The 23,854-nt window shown below is 29.7% G+C and overlaps 1 protein-coding gene across 1 annotated transcript in view; it reads left to right on the plus strand.

Annotated features, from left to right (window-relative positions):
* LOC148274131 (GTP-binding protein Di-Ras2) overlaps nucleotides 1-23,854 on the plus strand; it is a 155,434-nt gene that overhangs the window by 112,346 nt on the left and 19,234 nt on the right. Inside the window, exons 2-4 of the mRNA XM_088237577.1 lie at nucleotides 16,381-16,740; nucleotides 18,820-18,987; nucleotides 20,106-20,215. Coding sequence (XP_088093703.1) covers nucleotides 16,555-16,740; nucleotides 18,820-18,987; nucleotides 20,106-20,215 — 464 coding nt within the window. The 5' untranslated portion in view covers nucleotides 16,381-16,554. The remainder of the gene's footprint in view (nucleotides 1-16,380; nucleotides 16,741-18,819; nucleotides 18,988-20,105; nucleotides 20,216-23,854) is intronic.

A 23,854-nucleotide genomic window follows, 5' to 3' on the forward strand; every position in this document is an offset into this window, starting at 1 on the left:
CATACGTCACGATAAGTATACGTATTTTAAAATCAATGGAAGGTTTTTATATATTTTTTTGTTATTTCGATGCAATAGTATTTTTGAAAGATTTTGTTTTTTTTATCATCGCTTTCCTTTCTACTTGTGACGTCATTCTGCGTCATACTTACAGCTTATTTATTTACCTGAGTAAATTTTTCACACACGCATTTATGATAATGAAATGGGCTTGTGCACACATTTAAGATGTCTAAATTTAAAACGATTTTTTGGTACGTTTTATAGAATTTTGCAAAAAAAAAAAGTTTGGACTGCTTGCGTTTTTTCTTTTCATGATTTTTAATTTCAAAGGTCCTGTTTATCACTCAAATGATGTTATTTAAATTGTACAAACTATACAAACATTCTGATAAGGTATAAATCCAAGTCTTGCTTATTAACTTCCTTCAAGTTACCATCTACTTCGATAACGTTTGAAAGCTCTCGTGAAAAGGGGAAAAAACTTTAATGAATTGCATGAAATATGAGTAGTTGCAGCTTTATGCATCATATCTTTGCGAAAGTTTACCAGAGAGTTAATTATTTTATAAAGTTTAATCTTTAAGTTTATAATATTTATTAAAATATAAGACTATGATTAAAACTGTAGTGAAATACCCTCTGGGCGATAACGTCAGCATATCTAAAATCTCGATCCAGATAAATTCCAGATAAACATCTAGAAGGTCAGTAATTTTAACATTATTAAAATAGTTTTCTTCAACTAAAATATTATCCAATTCAACTTTGTTGTAATGCGCATATAAGATCTTTAAAAAAAAATGTGCTTAAATCTTCGTAGACAAGACAGTATGTACAGAATGGTGGCCTCCGTGATGTTATAGCTAAGACGAGACCCGAGACCTCTAGCAGAGTAGGCAAAAGCGTTTTCCATTAAATCACGTAGACAAAATATTGCCATGTGGTGTACGAAATAAAATATAAAATATAGGTTAATGCTTTTTACAATAATTCATAATAATGTTCAAATTGACGTTCATAATAGCAAGGCGGCTAGGGATGATGTAATGGCTAAGAATTACGATCGGAAAATTCCAGGTTCTATTTGCAGACTGAGCACAAAAAACTTATTTGACTTTTCTCAAGCCTAGGTGATTCGTGCTGTAATCTACCAGTGAAAACACTCCTACATACCAGATAACCGTTTTAAAGATTCAGAGTCTTCCTATCGGTTTCGCTCATACTATAAAAAAAACTTTTGTTTCCAAAAACTCAAGTAATTTTATTCCGTAAAATTTATATTTTAAACACTTACTTTGTGGTTATTCACCGAACCGGTTTCACAGCTATACACGCTTCCTTATCAAAATATACTTAACTAATAAATTCAATACTATTTGATTTTATCAATGTTTACCAAATATTACAATGGAACTAATAATAAAAGACTTGATTTAATAGCTCCATACGTAATATTTAGTAAACGTTGATAACATAAAAAAGGATAGAATCCATTAGTTAAGTATACCTTGATAGAGAAGCTTGCATGGCTTTGAAACCGGTCGGTCGGTAGAAGAAATAAAAAATAAGTGTAAAAACAAAGTTGCTTGGAAAAACCGGGCTTCTCGGAAACAAAAAATCTATCACAACACTCAATCATTGGTTGATTCCGAAAAAACTTGCAGCGTAGTTAAAACTCGTTTATTTTTATTAAAATCATTTTTAACATATTACAACATAGATGACGAACATTTAAGTGAAGGTAATATAGAAGTCTAAGCATCTACAGGGCTTATGACCTGTCATTGGCTGGTTTAATCTGCCACTTCACACCTTGTTACATTCACCATTCTGCCCGTATTTGAACATCTATCCTTCAATTCTTTCATCTGTTGATGTTTGTGAAGTTGAAAAGCTGAAACCTTTATTTATGTGGGTGAGATTCATCTAAGTGAATTATTTCACCTACAAACTAGCCAACGCCAATTATTATTTTTTTAATTTCTATACTTTTTATGAACTAGGTGGATTTGGACAGACTCAAAATATTGTTGAAAAATCATTCTTAATAATTTGTTCGTACATTTTCGAGAAACTTCGCCTTCTTATTAAATGCTCAAATTTTTACTGCGAGTAAAAAAATGCTTTTTGCATCCAATTTCCTGTAGCACTGAACGTCTGTTCTGCCACCTGACCATTAGTGGTGTCAAATAAATAAATATCAAATATTTCAAAGTATGCAGGTTATCACTTGTGAAAACCAGAAGACCTCTAATATTCCCTCCATAAAATTCTCCATCGCTCTATAAAGCTACAAACATGGCTCGATAATCCCCAATAATAAACTCCAACGATAATAATGTAAAGGATTCTCGTTTTTTTTAATATAAAACGAAATTCCAACTCTTTATTAATATTTACAGTTACTGTTTTTTAACAAAAACAAAAGTTATGATAAATAAATCTAATACAGGTGATTCTATTTAAGTAATTTGTTTACAATTCTTGATGGAATTTCATTGTTATTATATGATATAGGATCCTTACTCAGAATTATATTTACCAGTCCGAATATTCCCATTAGAGGATGTAAACGCTAATTAGTCAAATAAATCAATGGAAGCGTACCAAGTATTTTAAAACAAGTTATTTATTTTTACATAAACGGAATAAATTGCTTTTAACATATATTAAACATAAATATAAAAAAATAAAAATGTAACTTACAAAAAATTACAAAATTGCATAACTATTACAATGGTAATAAGTAGGTATATACGCATAAGCAACCAAAAATATTAACGAAACATATACAAAAAGCAAAAAAGAAAAACATTTTACAAAATAAAGAAAAGTTTAAGAATTATATTGCGAGAGAAAAAAAGAAATCAGACTCGTTTTATAACTATCTAGTCCAGAATCAAATATATCAACCTTGTCCTCATACTGATTACCATATCTGTGCAACCTAGGGATAGAGATCTGTGGCGGGTATGTCGACCAGGTACACGGAAACACACCAACTTCAGCAAATCTGGACTGGAAGTAATATTAGGTCAGTTACGATTCTTCTATTGGAATGTTTAAAAAGATTTGCTAAAGATAACAATTGATTATAATTAAATAAAGCAGCTGGAATATGTAGTTTAAAATTTCTTAATTAAATTTAAATAATTAATACAGGTGTGTTTATAAAGATCTGAATATGACTCATCAAACTATTGATACGTCTTTTAATGTATTCGACTTTACTCAATATTTCTAAAATGTAAAATATTTTTCCGTTTCTGCATATTTTTTGTTCATTTATATAAATGGAATAATTTTGGAATTCATTTTAGAAATAAACACGGCTTACCAGAAAGGTTAAAAAGCTCTTTCCTAAATACAAACAAGCAATCAATCATTATTCTGTGCTTAGCGTTGATTTTAATTAAAAACATAAGACTCATGACTTCTTATAATACTTCATGTACATGCAATATATAAGGCATTTTAGTATTCAAATTTAATCAACCCTGAAAAATATACATTACAATTCTTTCCATCAAGTATCAAAATAAGAATGATATTTTACAAAAATAAAATCATTCTTAGAAATTTGTTTAAAGTTGTTAACTTTGATGATTCAACGATCCAACTACCTATCTCCAATATTATTATAATTTACCATTCTTGACCCTAGTTCTGTGATAATATAGTCTTTGTATAATTTCAATAAACCAATCGCACAAACTAAAAATAAATAGTTTTCAAAACGAAATCATTTTGGAACAACTTATTTTATAATATTATGAGTGGTACGTACAAATCTTCATTCATTTATTTTACAGAAACATGATCGAAAATGATTAAATTGCATAATAATTCTGAATTTTCTATAAGAAATTAGTAATTTTTCAAAATTTGAGAAGATGCACGATCTTGACTTATTTTACGACTCAGTTCTCCGCTATAAACGGAAGCTGAGTCTCATTGACACTAATGATATTTAGCCTTTCATATTTAACCTCCATTTCATATTTAGCCTTTATTTATAATATTTAGCCACTTTTTGAAAAAAACAATGACAAAAAATACTAAATCTCCTATACATATAAAACAAACACTATATTTAACACACATCACTCCATGAACCACACTTTATATTTCACAACGATAGAGATACCAACACAAATAGAGTCACGTGTTTTACATATTCTCGTCACATTTAGTTGTCCTATTCAGAAATTGTATTATATATTGTGTTGTGTACGTAATTGGTGCAGTGTAAGGTTTATTTTTTTGTAAATTCACCGTACTACACCAATGTTTTACTGTGTGTACAACAATAAACGTAAATAAAAAAAAAATTAAAAAAGTTAACAAAGAAAAGGTTGAAAGACAGACCAGCGAAGTTTCAATGTGCGCGTGCGTATATCTTTGTACGTAAAAGGGTGTGTTTGTGTGTATTTGTACGCGAGTAAGTGTTCAGGTGTGTGTAGGCGTATGCATCATTTAAAAGCAAGTGGGGGTGTATCGGAGTCAAATTGAATGAGTCTTCATTTATTTTTAAATAAATTAAAGGGCATGTTAAATAATATATATCAATAGATGAAGGCAAGAATTATAATTTGAACAAGAACGATAGAAGAAATAGTGTTGTGCATATTTATTTATTTGACACTTTATATACATATACAATAAATATACATATAAGGGCGGGCATATTGCCTTAAGGCAATTTCTTCCTACCTACCCAAACCGTTCAGTTTGAGAAAATTATAAATACTTGGACATATTGAATCTTACAATTTCATACAAAAATTAAAAGCAAAGATTAACAAAATATAGTTAGTGCTACAGACTGGCAGATAGGTAGGTTTTCAATAACATTAACTAATTTTTCGTTTTTGGTGGTGGTTGCGAATTATGTGGGTATGCATTGATCAAGAATTGTCACAACTTCTCTATCCTTTGTACCCACAACCACTGTTCACTTTCCACCTCAGTATCCTTTGATAACCCGCCACATTAAGACCTCGTGCCGTACGTCACGTGATTATTTTGTTGAACGTGCGCCGCATCCTAAACTTTGTTTCCACCAACCACCAGTGTTGAGCTCCGGATCTGGGGCCCACCCTTGTGTTAGTGCTGCTCGAAGTTGACCTGTCTAACCACAGCAATTCCATCAAGAACGAAGATAAGGTTAGTGGCATCCATTCTTAATCCATCTCATTTTTTGGGGTTGTGACCGATTGACACTGCATACCGAATATCGAGGATATTCACTTATTTTCATTAAAATTAAATACAGTCCACTCAGGTAAATAATGTCGTAGAAGCTCTAGGGCTTCGCCCTCCGCTATTTCTCGCCCTGCATCCACGTATGAATTCGTTTTCCCACCAGATGGAGATGTAAAAATTTGCTTCTCATACCCTCATATGTATCTAGTCAAAGCAGGCATTTATATATCGAGGGAGTAAAATACAGACAATTTATCATTTTAATCCAAGTTACTTTATAATCATTATAAATGTCGTTTGTTTTTAGTATGATGACGATAAATGGGAAAGGGGTATCGTGACTTTTGCTTTGCGTCTTAAGATGTCTTTGATCATTAATTTCAATTTGCTCTGATTATCAATTAAGGATACCATTTTAACTTTAACAAAAGAAGAAAACATTTTCAAAGTTTTTGTCATTTATCAAGTAGGTTCATGAAATAAAAATTAACGTTATTAAGTCGGCTTTTCAGATTTTTACTTCTAAGTGGAGATTCTAAGACTTCATTTGTAATTTATTGGTGTTTGTTCCCAAGTACCTACAATCTAACCTCTTAGCTCTTTTTGGCACATGAAATATTATGAATACAATGAAGATTTTGGTGATGTGTATAGGTAATTAATTATTGAAGCTCCTACAGCGAGCATTTAAATTCAAATCTTCGAAATATCTTCAGTTAATACGATAAATGAATAAATTATCAAATTACAACTGGGATAGAGAATATTTTAGAGAGGGGAATATGAAAGCCTAGGCATTTACAGGGCTTATGACCTGTTATTGGCTGGTTTAATAAAATCAACAATGAAAGAATTGAAGAAATATGGACGTTCAAACACAGGCAAAATGGCTAATGTTACACAGTGTGTAAATTGTCACTTTAAGCAGCCAATGACAGGTCGTTAGCCCCGTAAATACCTAGATTTCCATATTTCCTTCTCTAAAATGTTCTCCACTGTTATAATTTGTTAATCTTAATGACTCTCCAGTTGGTGAAATCCAGTCTTTGTCATGAATTGGATGAAATCATCACCAACAAGCCACAGAAAGTGGCTTGATGGGATATTAGTTACTTGTAAAAATAAAAAATCAAAATAAACAACGTATTAAATGTGTAAAAATGTTTATTAATGTGCATAAAAAAAATGTAATAATAATAAAAGAATCTTCGTTTCTGTAATGAATATAAATTAATGTACTTTTTGTTTCATTTCTCTTATAATCAACATATCTAAATATTTAGCGTTTAATTCAAAGATTTTGAATTTTTAACCAACGATATAAGTAGGTATTATTGATATTAAAGAGCCGGTAAGTAATACATTACAATTATTTACTAACATTCAATGACAGGTAGTTGTCAAATATATTCATAGTTCTTATTCTTAAGGTATACAAGTTCCTGACGTCACTGCGACTTGTGAATATGTTTACAGCACTCGCAGTAAGTTCTATGGTTTCCAAATTTCCTCGCATTCTATTCCTCCAAAGATAACTCTGGAATGTACATATTATACTGAAGTTTAGAGAAAATATCGGTGGATTTGTGAAAATACTTAATTTGAGCACATATATTCTCGCCATATGTTGCGAAAATTATACTTTTTCATAATATATTTTACTGATTTATTATATAAATAAAAGACGGGTGATACTTTAATCCATAAATTTGGAATATCCAGTGACCGGTTTCATCGCTTTCGCGACATCTTCTAGACTGGTATCTTTATTAAGGAGTTCAGTATATTTATACAAAACAGAGGTAAGGATAGATAATTCAAAATCATTTGAAAGTAAATTAAATAAAGTTATTTTTATCTTAACGATCATTATAAAAAAAAAATCGTGTTAGCTAATGAGTTGATATAATGCTATTTTAATGAGTTTAAATATTTTATTTCCAGTGTCAAATTTTAGTGTAAAATACTGAAACTCATTAAAATAGCATTATATCAACTCATTAACTAACACGAATTTTTTTTGATAATGATCCTTAAGATAAAAATAACTTTATTTAATTTACTTTCATGTGATTTCGAATTATCTATCCTTACCTCTGTTTTGTATAAATAAATTGAACTCCTTAATAAAGATACCAGTCTCGAAAATGTCGCGAAAGCGATGAAACCGGTCACTGGATATTCCAAATTTGTGAATTTAAGTATCACTCGTTTTTTATTTATATAATAAATTACAATGAACTTCCATCGAGAATTTTCACTTACAAACTTAAATGTTTTTATATCATACCGAAATAACTTTTTCACGTCCATTTTACAAACATTTGCGATGCAGTCTCCATAATTATAATTAGTGTATAATGATTGTACATACGTCGAAAAAAATATGTTTTTAATTTTTATGGATGTCTTATTTATCAAATTGCTTATCAAGCATTTTTTGAAATAAATTTAAATAGTTACATAAAATAATACATGTCTTTTTTTCTTTAACATCCTACTTTTATATATTTAGCTAATGTTATTTTCTAAATATGTAGTAATAACTGTAACTTTTCAAAAAAGAGACTAGCTATTGTGCTTGGAGAGTGACTTACACTGTTATACTTATTTAGTCAATTATAAAATACAAAAAGTTATATAATTTCGAATACATAGATACATGATAAAAAAAATATTTTACGAAATAAAAAGAAAAACAAAAAAAATAATACAATGATACTAATTATAATAGAATACTGTTTTACTCGGGTTCAAACAAATTCTTTAAATTTACTTTGAATACATTTAGTAAAACATTATTTTTTATAGTTTTTAGTTCATTGCCGAGATTATTATAATTTTTTATACCTTTAACAACATAACTTTTTTGGCCATGACATTTTTGTTGATAAGTTTATTTAAGTATTTGTTTATTTACACCTTTTATCAAAAATACAATTTAACGATCACTTTGCCCAGCTAACAAGGATACATACCCCGTTCCAAGCTAGGCAATTACATTCTAATATGTGATAATAATTAACAAATTAATAGAGAGCACAGACTAATAAAATATAAACTTACTCGTATACACATTTTGATACATATACATACACACATACACATATATACACAGATATATATATATATACACACATCTATACACATGTACATACACACACGTACTTACACCTATGCGCATACACATACATACATTTATAAAACATAGACAATTTATTTATAATGCGAAACTTCATGGTTACCATCTGTATATATATGTTTTATGTATTCTTTATTTTTATATTTAATTTTCGACATCCAGTTATCATCTTACCATTTACATAATTCGAAATATTTTGATAGTTTTTAATTTGCATTTTACCATAAAGATTTTCGAACAAATATTTTATTAAAAAAATATACTCTTATGTATTGCAACAAATAGGGCGTTTAGCTGAATTACTTTACAAAATGGTGGGAGAAACTCATTAAAAAAAATTAAATAGGTCATAGTTTTTTTGCATTATTCTTTGTTGTGATTATTAGAAAAAAAAATGTTGATCGTATATTCTATATTTTTTTTATCGCGCAAGAATCTATAAATCAACTAATATAACTAATGAAAATAAATTATTAGATTCCGTATACATAATATTCAATAAATGAAAAAATAATAATTTGTTTTTTTTTTCAAATTAATTCGTGTGTGTCAAACAGTAAAGGTCGAAGTAATCAATGGCCATAAAGGTGAACAAATAATGTGTATTTTATTCACAGGGGAAAATATTATTAAGATTGAATTTCCTGGAAAACATTTTTTATTTCATCCTCTGGATTTCTACAACCAGAATGTTATTTTCCCACGCAAATAATTTGAATTGTTATCGAGAATAAAACTTGAACATTTAAAAGGTTGAAAAAAATGCCAACGGTCATGCTCTTTTACCCATGAGTTTTTATTTGTTTTTTTTTAGGATTAAATTGTAAAAAACATCCTTTTTAATTATATAAATTAATTCCATACATAAAACATGGCATAAATGCAAACTCAACAGATGCATCAGCATTCAACTCAAGCTATCCGTAGAACGCTTTTTTTATTCTGAGATTTCTGGTTTTTAGTACCTGACTAGGGATGACACGATATTTATAGTAAAGTTGGGCAATAGAAACAAAAGCTTCTATCAAAATCTAGGCATAATTAAGGGCCTATTTGCTCAGACAATCAGACAAGAGAGATTCGTTGTTGTTCTAAAACAAATATGTCACTATCGCTTTACGATTTCATTTAAAGAAGAATAATTTTTGACAGTGTTTTTGTTTGACACTCTTGCCCCGAATCAGAACGAAATCTCTCTTTCTTGCTAATTTGAATGATAGAAGGTGCAAATTTCATTGATGGTTACTCTAATTATTTGTTTTGACTCTTAAAAGGCGTGGTAAGCAATTATTTTGCACGTGATGATGTAAGATCGTGTTACCTAAAGCAAAAGACAGAATATTTTGATGTTCGAACATTAAAAAAAAAAACAAAAACATATGTACATACCGTTTAATAATTCTTTTTTCTTAATTTGTAAAAGCTTTAGGCCTGTTGTGGCAAAATAAATTAAAAATTGCAATTGTGGTCGTATAACTAGCGTGCACTCCCACTCACTGCCAATAACTAACTGATTGAACTAATTTCTTCATTTTTTTTGTCTTTTTTATGCAAACACCGGCTACTGAGTAGCTTATCTGTCTTTTTTTTCATAAATTCTATTTTCGTGCTCTTGTTTTACACTAAAATAAATTTATTGTGGTATTCGCATCACTTTCATTAAAATAATTATTGTTCGCATAGCAAGAACAAAGGTTTTTTGTATTAAAATCCAGCATATTTATACAAATGTTACTTTTCAAATCCGGTGTGAAAATGTTTATTTAAAGATTACAAAAAATCAACTTTATAGTTCAAACAAATACGAGAGAGATATATTAATACCCGTATGCAGAAACAAACCTTAAGGTGAGGTAAGTACATTCTATTTTCTTCACCTTCAAGTTATTCTCTGCATATGAGATTAGAATGTACTTTCCTCACCTTAAGTTTAGTCTCTGCATACGGGTATAAGTCTTGAATCTTATGTTTAGGAAATAATCTGCCATGGGTTACGGGGCAAGAGGAACAATCGTGCAGATTTTTTATGTTATTTTTCAAAACACTTTGCTTTTATATATATTTGGTATAAAAGTTAGCTTTATATAATATAATAATAATAAATATGTTTTTATTCTGTGGCAATTTAAAAAAAACTTAATTCTGGACACCGAAAGCGTTTAATTTGAATTCACAAAAAAATATGACACTCTTTCTCTTGACCCTGACCATAATTATGAATTCAGCCCCCAACCAATTAACTTTAAACATTTTTATTGATTTGTAATATTTTATTTTTGACGTATCAATCACAAACACATAAACATGAACGCGCACACCCTTTCATTCATATTAATTCACGTATTATTATATTATGTTTATCTAATATTTATTTATTTTACAACGGTAGTAATTGTTTTAATTATTTTGTAATGTGAAATTAGATCAGGTTAAGTTAAGTTTATGTCTTAAAGAACAGTTTTTTTACTTAACTCAATTGAAACTATCGTAACCAAACCCGGCGGCATTTGGTTCGGCCGCGAGAGCTAGCTTTCAACCAGCTAACGCGGTGAACGTTGAGCTATCTTATTTCATGCAACGAATACCGGTATTTAATTAACAGCCCAGCCGTCCAATTTAGTAGCTGATTTCATAATTTGGCATATACATTTCAACATTCGATAAATCTCTAATGTTATAAAGCGTTATTTACGAACAGAAATGTAAATAATCTTTAAGAAGGTAATACGAAAGTCTGGGAGCATTTGCAGGGCCGATTACCTTTACATATTTCATCATGGGTTATGATGTTGTAATTTAACAGTATTTTCTGCCTGTTTAAAGTTTAATGTAGATAATATACTTCGTTGCTAGATAAAGTAAAGATATATCTGTAATAGAAAATGGGAAAACTGTGTTTTCCAACCGCCATGCTCTACCATATTCTCTAGAGTCCAAGACATTTGTTTAAGAAACCACCGCGCGATCAATCACAGGCGAGGGTGGAGAGACAGCTCTTGTAAAAAAAACAATGATTGAAGCGGATGTGACTAGAATTGTGTTTCCAAAGGCCAAAGTAAATTAATTTTGCGTCATCTGAAAAAATAACAAAGGACGTTTTCGTGAATCTGATGATAATTCGAGTATGTATTTATTCCGTGACTGCTATTTTATTTTGATACATTGTCTTCTGATGGGAAATACACGTACCAGACGCCAAAATTCGGAGAAAAAAAATGCTTTGCGTGAGAGCGAAATACACTTGACTTATTTTATTTAAACTGGTTTTAATAATCAATGTTGACCGATAAATTAACAACGAATAAAATATGTTATTTACGTTATTTGATAAAACCTAATAATAAAACACACTTTGAAGTATATTTCGTATATTGATTATTCGTTTGATTTATTTTTTGATTAATAAATTGATTATTAATAAAATTTTATTTCTGATCTGAACTATTTAAGAGATTTTTTAATCAGGATTATGCGCTTAGTATAACTTTCTATGATTTAAATGAATTATTAAAAAACTTTTAAGGTGCACTTTTTTGTGGGCTTGATCTAAATAAATCGAGATGTGGTCCCGTGGCTAGCAGTGTTGCGGATTCGCGCATTAGAGGTCCAAAGTTCGAACTTTACTGTACCACAATTTGACTCTCATTTTCTAATGAGTTATTTACAACTAGTTTAAAATGACCCCAAACCATAAAAACACGATTTTTTAAATGTTTAATAAATCATATACCTAGCGCAATAACATTAGCACGTTTGATAAGAATTTCATTGATATGACAAACAGCAGCAATGCGCAAGGGTTTGTGTAACACTGCGATGTGCGTTATGCGAGTTTATTCATTTTTTAAGTTTAAGATGTACTTATCAATACTAATAACAATAAATTAATAATTCACAGCCTTCATATAATATGACAGACACTGCGCCGACGCGACAGTATGAAAAACGAATTTTTCATCCAAAAAAATTTTTTTTCATGGGTTCATGAACTAGTACTAATTGAAATTAAATGTTTTTTTTTAATAATAAAATTAACTCTTTTAATTCTTGGAAGATTCGTCGAAAATTCATCTGACCCAAATTTTCCATCCTTGAAAACTTATAAATGCGAAACACTTCTAAAACGAAGAAAGTAAACACAACCCAGTACAAAATGTGTTGTTTATTCAAAACATTTCATTATAAAACACTTTATTAAAACAGTCAGTTTGTGGTGCAAAACCTGAGCTTTAAAGAAAATATGTTAATGACATTTATATTATCAAGTTTAGACAATTTTGTTGGTCATTGCTAATTTGTAAATAGTCACACATACTTACCCTTTTCATTGTATAAGTACTTGGGTTAATTGTGTTATTAAAGTTACTTAGTTCATGGGATATTTAATGTTTTACCCGTAAGTTTGTTTGTAAAATAAAACCTAAAAGCTTGTTTTGCCTTTATTCAGATTTATTTTACAATATAAATACGCCAAACAACAATTTTGTTGTGGTGTGGTGAACACTTCGCTCATACACACACATGGAATAACAGAATTGGATTTCCGTTGACAGATCAATAAATATTTTTGATTATATAAATAATAGAGTTTTTTTTATCTTCACTGATTAAAAAATAAAAAATAAAAAGTTTCAGTTACAATTAAATTTACAAAGATTTTCGAATAAAAAATCGATCGTTTTATGCAATATTGTGGATTTTGATCTTGAATTATTAAAAATTGCTCTATTTGTTCAGATTCTGAGTTCCACTTAGGTTTGATTTATGCCTGGAATCTTAAGAAATTTTACTAAGCTCTTCATTTTTTACTAGGAATATAAGAGGATTTTCGAATGAAAGCTTTATAATTTTACTTAAAAAAAACAGCGTCAATAGGATACGAAATTCGCTTTAAATGAGGTTATATTGAAAGTCAATTTTATACGTATTAAATAAACAGGTATTTTGTTATTTTGTGATATTTTTTTATTTGTGGAGTTTTGTTTAATTAAAAGCTTTTGTAAAGCTTTTGAAGATTATGCAAGTATTTAAAATAAGATGTATCAAAAATGAATCTTTCTTCGCGTCTTATTTTGATTTGAATTTGTGTTTAAGACAAATAATGTGAAACGTGTTTTTTAACTGATTTCATTAATAAAAACCAAAACGAAGTAAGTGGTGACTTTAATATTCAACCTTAAAGTCTTTATTCATTATGGAATTATATTATCGTATGATTGTACGTTTTGGCAAATCCGATGTACATATCCTTTGGAAATAGTAAATCACATTATACTAACCATAATTTCAAGCTGTTTTAGTCAACTTTCTGTAAATTTAAAAATTCTGTTTTCTATTTCTTTTTGGATAAACAAACTCTTGCAAAGTTGTAAAATAGTAAATATTTTCAAACTTTAAGGTCAAGGAGTTTGCATATTGGTTTCCTGGTAACGAAATACCTTCAGAATAAGTTCTGCAGTGATCGAATTTCATCAATGTCTCATAAAATGTCTTTTCATTAGTAACATTATCTAAAAGAAGCGTACCCGAAGAGTAAATTATAATAATATATGTACCTTTTTTATGTAAATAAAATTAACTAAAATTTAAAGTTAATTGCAACAAAACTAACTGCGATCTTATCCGCTATAGCATAGGCGGCCTCCGTGGTGTAGTGGTCAAGACGCTTGACTCACACTTGGAAGGTTCCGGGTTCGATTCCCGGTGAGAACACAAAAATTTAATGTGATTTTTCTCAAATCTGGGTGTTTTGTGATGTAATTGGGTCTTCTGGCCTGCTGTAGTGCAAAAAATAAATAAATATGGTGCAAAAAAAAATAAAAAAATTACAAACTGAGGTTAATAATATTTCATTTTTTCAACATCAACATTATTATCACACCCAGTAGTGCATAAAGCAGGATTGGTAAATTAAATGCAGCTTATCTTGATCATCTGTTACAGGAAGGTAAGGGTTATCCGGTGATCTGTCTTACACTTCTGATGCCGCCAGTCCAGAAATAATAAAACATTGTAGTTTAAACACCCTTTAAAATTAATATTTCACATCCACTCTACCAGGAATTTTACCCGGAAAATGTCATGCTTAAGGAAGCATGGTAGTCAAATGCGCTAACCACTTCACTACACGGCAGACGATTTTTTACTCGATTCCTTTTTTAAGGATTTTTATCTGAGAGTAAAAAACTCTCCTCTAAGGTTCTGGATTTATTTCACACTCAGAACTGTATTCTTCATCCGCAGCAGTTTAAAAAAAAATCGGTTAACTTATATGGCTTCTTCCAAATTAATCCTATTCTTTGTAATATTTTAAAAAGATAAAATTATAACTTCTGGTTTTACACGGTTTTTATTCAATTTAAATTTTGTGTCATTTTTGATATTTATTTATATTTATATTATAATATATTTCTTTATATTATATTTCTATATTTTTGGTTTAATATCATTCAGAACTGTATTTTCTATTATATTTAATTTTTGAGTACATTTTTTTAGCTAAAAATTATAACAATCTTCTACGTAGAACTGTCTAAGTAAGCGAAAATGCATGCTTTTGAAATAAATTTTATTTTTTTTGTTATGAAAAAATACTAGACTTTTTTTCGTATTTATATTACGAAACTTTCGTATCTGTGCTTTATAACAAAATAAAAATGGCTGCATAAAAAAAACGGCACTTAAACTACAATCCTAACTTTAAATGAGTAGAATTTTTACCAAGCAAAAAAGATGGGCTCACGTTAATGTGAATTTTTGCACTACTGGTTTACGTTTTTCTAATGAGAAAACTATTTTTCTGTTCGAAGCGATGAAAATGGAGGTACCCGGCGAATCATACCGTTTTTTAAAAGACTGTGAGAGTGCTTTATGGTCGGGCGTATTAATATCCACCTGGATTCAAGCCTGGAGGAAACAAAAACTTTTATTTTTGTAGGCGGATTTCCGTTTTGTGTAAAAGCGAATCGCCGATGGCAATAATAAGTGTGTATATAGTGAATGTGTATACAATAAATGAATATGTGCGCGTATGTATGTGTATTTGTGCATGCAATGCGTGTATATGTACGTATGTATATATGAGTTTGTGTGTAAATGTACATGTATGTATGTATGTTGTATGTGTATATTTATATTCATTGTCATTTCTTTTTGCATTGTTTAACATTTACTTACTCTTCCTTCTTCTCTTCCTTTCCTGTTTTCCCGTCCCACTTCCTTTCACTCCTAGCGAACTGTACTTTTTTTATTTTTTTTTCTTATGCAAAACCTGTAATTGGTCTTGTATTTTTTTTTTATTCTGTATGTAGTGTATACAACTATGATTGTGTTGGTTTCGTGAAATTAAATTAATAAAAAATAAATACAAATAATATTTTACATCTCTAAAAATAACTGTTTTTCCATTTGTTTACTTTACAAACTTATTAATTAGGATTCAAATATGTTATTATAAGTTCCATTTTGGTAAAATCGAATACGTTTAAACGAGGGCTTACAAAAACAAATTGTGGTACCTATTTTGCTTAAAGAATATACCAATATTTTATGTATGTTTAAGAACCGTTTATATCTCTGTAGTAGAAAAAGCAAACGCAAAAAAAATATTGATAAAATCATTTTCACGTTTTTTGCTAATAATAAATTCGAGAATTAATTAGATACATAAAAAAATTCCCGTTATATTTCTTGGAATAAAAACAAAATTTGTTTGAAAAATAATTCAATTTTATGTTTATTTTTCAAATATTATGACAACCTGAAATTTGCGGAAATCGTGATAATATAATTTTACCTCCGAAAATATTTTTTTTTTCTGAAATTGCTTTTAGTTAAAAATGATTTTTTGTATTCCGTTTAAAATATCCTCACATTCTTTATTATATTTAATTTGGGAAATATTCAAAAATGAGATTTTTATTATTCGGGAGAATATATTCGAGAGCTTTATGATTTTAATTGCCTCGAAGGAGTAAGGGAGATTTAAAATTAAATCTGTGATATTTAAATGGTTATTTCATTTGTTTCAGGAGTCATCATAAACGGAATCCATCAGAAAACCGTCGCAAAAACAATGGCGGCTCTTGTTGAATGGAGATTTAAATAAAACTCGCTCAGTGAGCGCCAATAAACACGCTCTTAATCACATATCCGTATCAAATTAATACTGAAGTATCCTAATTGTGATTTATCGTTTGGTTTAAATGAATAATAATATTACAAATATGGGAGATACAGAGCGCACACGATTGGTTGTTCTCGGAGGTGCCGGAGTAGGAAAGTCGTGCATCGTGAGAAGATTCCTGACCAATTCGTACTCTGATAAGTATCGCAGTACGGTGGAAGATCTCTACAATAGAGAATATGACCTCGGACACATGACACTTAAGGTAATATTCTTTAATTAATATGTAACAAGCATGAAAATTCTGATCTAAAGTTAGGCCTTTTATCCAAATTCAAAAGTATCATTTTTTGTATAAGCTAACAGCCAACTTAAAACAAAATCTCTATTTATTTCTTATATTTTAGTTTTCTTAACGACAATATTCTCGTAACATAGATATTCTTAAACTTTATTATGTAACATTACCGTATGGTACAATTTTCGTTTTTTTATTCATTAAACGCTCATAGCTCATCTTTTATAATACGAATTCCCTTATATATATATATATATAGATGTTTTTTATATATTTTTTTTATTTATTAAGGAAAAACAACAGTTATTATATAAGAATACAATATATAAAAAATAGTACATACATCCAGTTAAACTTTTTCACAAATATAATAAGAGAACATGTCGCACAGTAAAGAGAAAAATAATATATTATATAAGACAAGAGAGAGAAAAAAAGAGCTCTTAAGAAGGTTAAGGGATGAGGAAATAGAGTGGCGGAGTGGAGGAGAGCGATTTTCATAATATAGTTGACCAATTCAAAATGTTGATATTATAATAAAATAAACATAATTAAAGGAACATAAACTTATTACACACTAACAAATGTTTTATTTTACAGTGTTTCAAAAAGTTTTTTTTTGAAGTCACAAAATTTTGTATTAAAAATATCTAAATGGGGACAAAGTAAATTAAATTTGGAGCAGCTACGATAAATAAATGAGTTTTAAACATAATTTTATTAACAATAATAGATAGCAGTTATACAAATGTTGAAAAAGTAAGGTAATAAAAACATGTTTAAAAAGATGCAATAGAAGTTATTTAAAAGTACGCAATTTACTTTTAACAAAGTGTAATTTAATATCTAAAAGAATAAAACCAAAATGAAAGAAATAAAAAATGCACGCACATATGTATATGTACAAATATAGAAAGGTTATTTCATCCATATAATAATTAAGTAGCAAAAGAGTGACTAATTTAAACATTATTCATATAAAGATACATAAAACAAAAAAAAACGTATCCCTGACTCCATGAGGCCAAGAGCCATGTATTGAGTTGGGATACAACCAAATAGAATGTGGAAGCATGCATATCATTATCAAGTAAAAATATTACATAAACATAAATAACAATAAACATCTGGACACCCCGCTCCACAGTACTGTATATAAATCTATGGAAAGTCTCGCAGCAATCTTCTGCAATGGTCTGTTCCCTCAGACAAAATCCAAACTTTTTAATTTTTCCTGAAAATGACTTTCGTTTTGGAGAACTCAATATATTCATCCAGGACATTAAACACTCGTGGGGCTATAAAAGAGACATTTCTCTGAGCGAAAGTCGTACGTGTTTTTAGTATTAAATAATTCAAATTACAGGAAAACCTCGAACGAGCATTCTGCTGTGATTTCCTTTTGTAACCACATGACCAGAAATGTGTCAATGACTCTTTTTTTCATATGTCTTATATCCAGTGCCTTCATAAATTGGAACAATGTCTCAGATGGGGAAGTTGGAATTTATATAAAACATGCTCTTAAATTATAAATGCATCTCTACATGTCAGTAAAACTTTAACCACTCAAATCATTCAATCAAAAGTTAAAAATTACTTATTTGCCATAGTCTTATCGACACGTAGAGATCTACTTTACACATCTAGTAAATGTTATCACTGTAACCCTCCAAAAAAAATACTAACTCTTGTGCTTGAAGAGTGACTTACACTGTTTTAGTTGTTTATTTACAAGAGTTTATATAATTTTAAATACGAGTACATGAAAAAGAAAAATACTTTTAAAATTGCGCTACTCGAACCGTATTTCTAAAGTAAGGAATATGCCGATATTTGTTGATATCTCTTATCGTCTTACTCTTCTATTTCGGGTCTCCTTACAATAATTTTAAATCGAGGCCTTGAAGAAATCTAAAATTACAAGTTTACATTGAGGTTTCTAATTCTGTGAATATAGTTTAATAAGTGACGCTTTTAAACCCATCCATGATACATATTTTATTTTGTGGCATTATGAACAGGCTTTTCCGTTTGGCTTTTCAGGTAGACATTTTGGATACTGCTGGAGACATGCAGTTTCCCGCCATGCGGCGCCTCAGTATAGCCACGGCACACGCCTTTCTATTGGTCTACGCTACGACATCGGCGCCATCTTTGGCAGCTGTCAAACAGTGCTTCGAGGAAATCCGGGAACAGCGAGCCGATTACCAAGTAAACATTATTCAATATAAATGTATTTATACATCTTTATACCGTTCCGTCTTTAGTAATAAATATTAGTTATTAAGTTTGTGTTAATTAGAACATGTTTTATAGTATTGAGTCAGTGCGAACGGTGATTTTATATACAGGTAGGTAAGCTATAAAAAAAATATTTATACCTACATGGTATTTTTTTTATTTAAAATATTTATTGACAATTGTTGATGGAATTCCATTGTAATGATGTTATAACTTATATTTACATATAAATTAATAACTTATATGTAAATATAAGTTATTACATCACCTACATAGTAGGTACATAATAATATATTAAATGGTAAAAATTCCTATTTTTCTGTGGTTCTGTGTGATACAACAACTCTCATCTATAAATATTATTTTATGTAGGTATTTTATCCATTACTTCAATTTTATACAAAATTTATTTAAAGGTTTATAAAAAATAGCACGATGAATTCAGTCGGTATCAGGTATTCTCATTACGATCGAAATTTTACCTGACCGATTTGCTCTGGAAATTGTAAATTAATAATGCCAAAAACGGCCGCGTCGAGCGCCACATGTCCTGCGAAATGACGCATGAAAATAATTATCACATTATGTCTAATGCATCTTCTCAAATAAAAATAGCCCTTAAAAAATTAGGTTCTATTTACTGTTTTCCAAACCAAGAATCTTATATACAGGGTGTTCTTTAAACCCTGTCACATCCGAAACCACGATGATCAGTATGGGCATGAAGACATATTAGTATATATAAAGAAATATTTAGAATACAGAAAAATTTAAAAAATAAAATATTTAAAAAAACAAATGGTTGCTTACTTCTGCAAGGGAGAAGCAAGGCCCCCCTTGTAATTCGATTCGATTCGATAATTTCGATAATATTTAGTAATAACTGTTCAAATAAAATAGGATACAATTCATAACTTAACTATGTCTTGATTAAGAAACTGGTGTAGCTTTTAAACCGGTTTGTAGAAAAAATAAAAAATAAGTGGTTAAAAACGAGGTTGATTTATCTTTATTTTATCATAATGAATAACCACAAATTGAGTGCTTCAAATATAAGATTGTATGTTGACATTATAATTCCCTTTTAGGAAATTCCAATCGTGATAGCAGGAAACAAGCACGACCTAGCTTGCAGCCATAGAGAAGTACAAATAGAAGATGTTTCCGAGTGGGTCTTTTGCGAGCTTCCTAAGTTGAGGTTAGTATCTACTTTTTGCTTTGTCTGTGTTCTATTTTCAATCTACAAACTGAATGTTCTAGTATTCAAAGTAAAAATTTCAAGCGATCTTATATAGAACTTTACTTTGGTCGCCATTTGGGATTGATTTGTTTTAGAAAGTTTATGCCTCGAGAAGCGTTAAACCGAATAAACACTTAATTAAATAATGTTTGCTAAACAGTGATTTTTTCAATTAGTGTTTTTAACTACCGGTAGAACTCCCCAACTATGAACCTATTTTAGTATATTTTGACAAATAACTACCTTGTTTATATATTAATCAATTTTATTTTATATTTTTTTATTAAAATACTATCTACGAAATATTTTGAAATTGAAATTTGTTGAAAATATTAATTGCAAGTATTTTTAAATATTTTTCTAAAAGTGCTATATAGATAGGCTTCGAAGTTCCCAATTATGAACCACTTAGGAAATTTCCACTTTATTTCACAAAAAACAAATCTTGTTGATAGTTGTAACGCTAAATTTCAACACTGTATTCAAGTTACAAATATTGTTGAAAATAAAAACACATCTTTATAAATAAAAGTAATTTATTTCGACAAGACAATAAAGTCTTATTTGAAAAATAACAGAAAAGTTGAGAAATTATATAACCTAATTAAACTTAAGTAAATTGAAATTAAAAAAGGTATGTAGGTATTAAGGCTTTAAAGGAAGTTTAAAAAAATCCAAACAAGAATCCCAATCAAGGAATTTTGTATGCTGCCCTGGTAGAAGAAATCTTTTCTGGGGTTTGTGTTTTCTGTAATATCTTTGCTTTTATAAATTAAAGTTTTCCCTAGCTGGCAAAACCCAATGATGATTTATTCCGCATCTGGACATGCTATTCACTGCAATTTCAGCATTATATTTTTTTCTTTTTGCCCTGGCTAATTCTCTCCCCCAAATAGCACAATAACATAGTCATTCACTTGTAATATGACATTGTTATTCATTCGTTGATGTTCATTTGTAGATTCATCACTACTTTTCGGATTAAAATTTGAGTCAGTTTCAGACAGTAACGGTGATTTTTCCTCTTAAGACACACTACTCTCATCAGATTTTTCCTTAACATTATTAAGTATAAATAATAAATAAGTTGTCCCATCTATGAGCCATGGTACATAGTTGAGTGACAGAGTGTTCTTTTTGACATTTTCGTAAATATCAAGATAACCCCAAACAGTATCAAAGGCTACATGGAATCTAAATAATCACAAATAAATATCCTACAATTTAAAATATAGTACTCGTGTGTAACACTTACCAGTTTTCCTAGATGCAAGAAAATTTGACAACAATAAAAAAATAGCAAAAAATCAACTAAATTAAAAATTATCGCTGCGTAAAACGACCAACAGCAAGCCGCGATGAAATGACATTTGAAATTGGTTCCAACTCTCTACTGTACCACAGATAAACAAAGAACCAGGTGCGTCTTCGTAAATGCAAAATATTTAATAAAATGTATCTGATTCTGGGGTGGTACATAGTTGTGTCCGCAGGAGATAGTTGGGGAGTTCTACAGTACCAGTTGTTCTATTATACATAAATGTATATATTTATTTTTCTTTTGGTTTCTATAAGCTGATTTCTGTCAGTATAATATATTTACTTATACTGAAAGAGGTCAGTTTGTTTGTTCCCAAACACTATACTTGAGCGAGATTTCATGCACCGTTTTCCGCACCTAGAAGCCGTGCGAATGCAAGTCATAATTTGCCCATAAATATTCGCTTGCTAAATACCGATAATATGGATCTATTTTGTTGTACATATAGACAGTTTAGCAGCTTTCTATTAATTAACTAGTTATTTGCAATGTTATTCTACCTTACAGTCTGCATTGGGTGATCAGTTAAACAGCCAGTATAGTAACGCAGACTATAATGAGAAAGCTCAGCGGTTTTTTTGTATTTTTTTAATTGAGACTTTTAAACCAAGACTTTTTTTTAAATTGTATTTTTTGTATTTTTAAAATTAATTCGCGTGTGTCGTCTCAAGTTCTCTTCCAATTTTTTTCGGTGAGTTCTGCTGATTCCTCAGTTGACTTACCGTAATCTGGAAACCTATCACAACTCTCTTATCTTTGGCTGATTCGAAAGAACTAGTGACGATTTTAGTAAAAAATAGTTTGTGCATACCAAAATCGGTTTTATTTATTCATTCATTTGAAAGAAACTTCGCAGTACAAATCAATGCTGCAATTTTTACAGCGCTCAAGAATACACTTTTTATATCCGATTCCCCGTGGGGCTGAACTCATTGTCAAATGAGTAAATAATATGTTATCTACATTATATTTATATCTAAACATAAAATAATTTATGAATTTTTTGAATATAGCAGATATCCGAGAGAATAATTTTGAACGTAAAACACAAAAAATGTATTTATATATAATGCCAATGTGCTCAAATATGGCCAAGAAGTCGCTGCCATGTCCTGAAAAACAAATGTCCAATAAGAAACTGACATTTTCTGTTTTAACTTAAAGCCTCTCAGTATTTTATTTTTATTTATAACATTTTGAATTAATTAAATTTATAAAAACAATAAAGTACCACCACAAACAGGCTGATGCCTATGTGGGATTTTTGTCGTGTTATTTTCTTTTCGTGTTTGTAAATAAAACCATTTAAGAAAAAAAAGAATGAAAAACTAAAACATTGCATCCTATACCGATATTTTGGTGAATTTCTGATGTATCGACAATATTTATTTGCCGATACACGAATACGTTTAGAAATTTGCCCTTAAGGAAACTTTATTATCTTAGTTACGAGTATACCAATTTATCATAGAAATAAAAGACGAGTGACTTAAATCCACAAATTTTGAATACCCGTTGACCGGTTTCGTTGCTTTCGCGACTTCTTCGAGACTGGTATCTTTATTATAAAATTCAATGTACTTCGTAAATATAAACAGTAATGTTTTTGTATAAATACATTGAATTTTATAATAATGATACCAGTGTCGAAGATGTCGCGAAAGCTGTAATAAATTATAATAAAAATCCACCAAAAATTTTCACTAACAAACTTTAATAGTAATGTAGGATTTCGCTGGTTGCTGGGGGTGAAGCTCCTACCCCAGTCAGAGCTTGACAGAAGAAACGAGATTTATGTTTCAATATCTATTTATTACATGGCGAATAAGGTACTATACTTCGTTATGGAGCGCGAGCGTAACGGCGCGCCGATGATGAGTTGAACTGACATAGTTGGGCTAAATCTTTGGGCCGACTGACGTTACCACGCCCTGTGGTAGCTTTATAGGCCCCGTTCCTTTGTTCTTCTTGTCTCTATGGTGGCAATGAAGTTCATGTACTCCAGATCGCTGCCCTTATGTAGACGGACGTCTTATGTGCAATACTGTTGCTCTTGCAGAACATGATCGATTGTATTCAATATAAAACCTGATTTGTTTTTCGGTCTTTGATTTATATTGCAAATAAAATCGTTCGACGCGTATGTGTGTCGTCGATCACTGAACTTTGACCCCCACAGAGTAATGTTTACTTTAATTATTAACTTAAAAAATTAACTTTGATTTGGTTTTTTCTGTTTATCTCTTTAGTCAGTTAAATTATGTAAGCAACTAAAT

Source organism: Micrasema longulum, unplaced genomic scaffold (genome assembly GCF_059751315.1).
Source record: "Micrasema longulum isolate JH-2025_06_02 unplaced genomic scaffold, ASM5975131v1 h1tg001743l, whole genome shotgun sequence".
Taxonomy (NCBI): Eukaryota; Metazoa; Arthropoda; class Insecta; order Trichoptera; family Brachycentridae; genus Micrasema; species Micrasema longulum.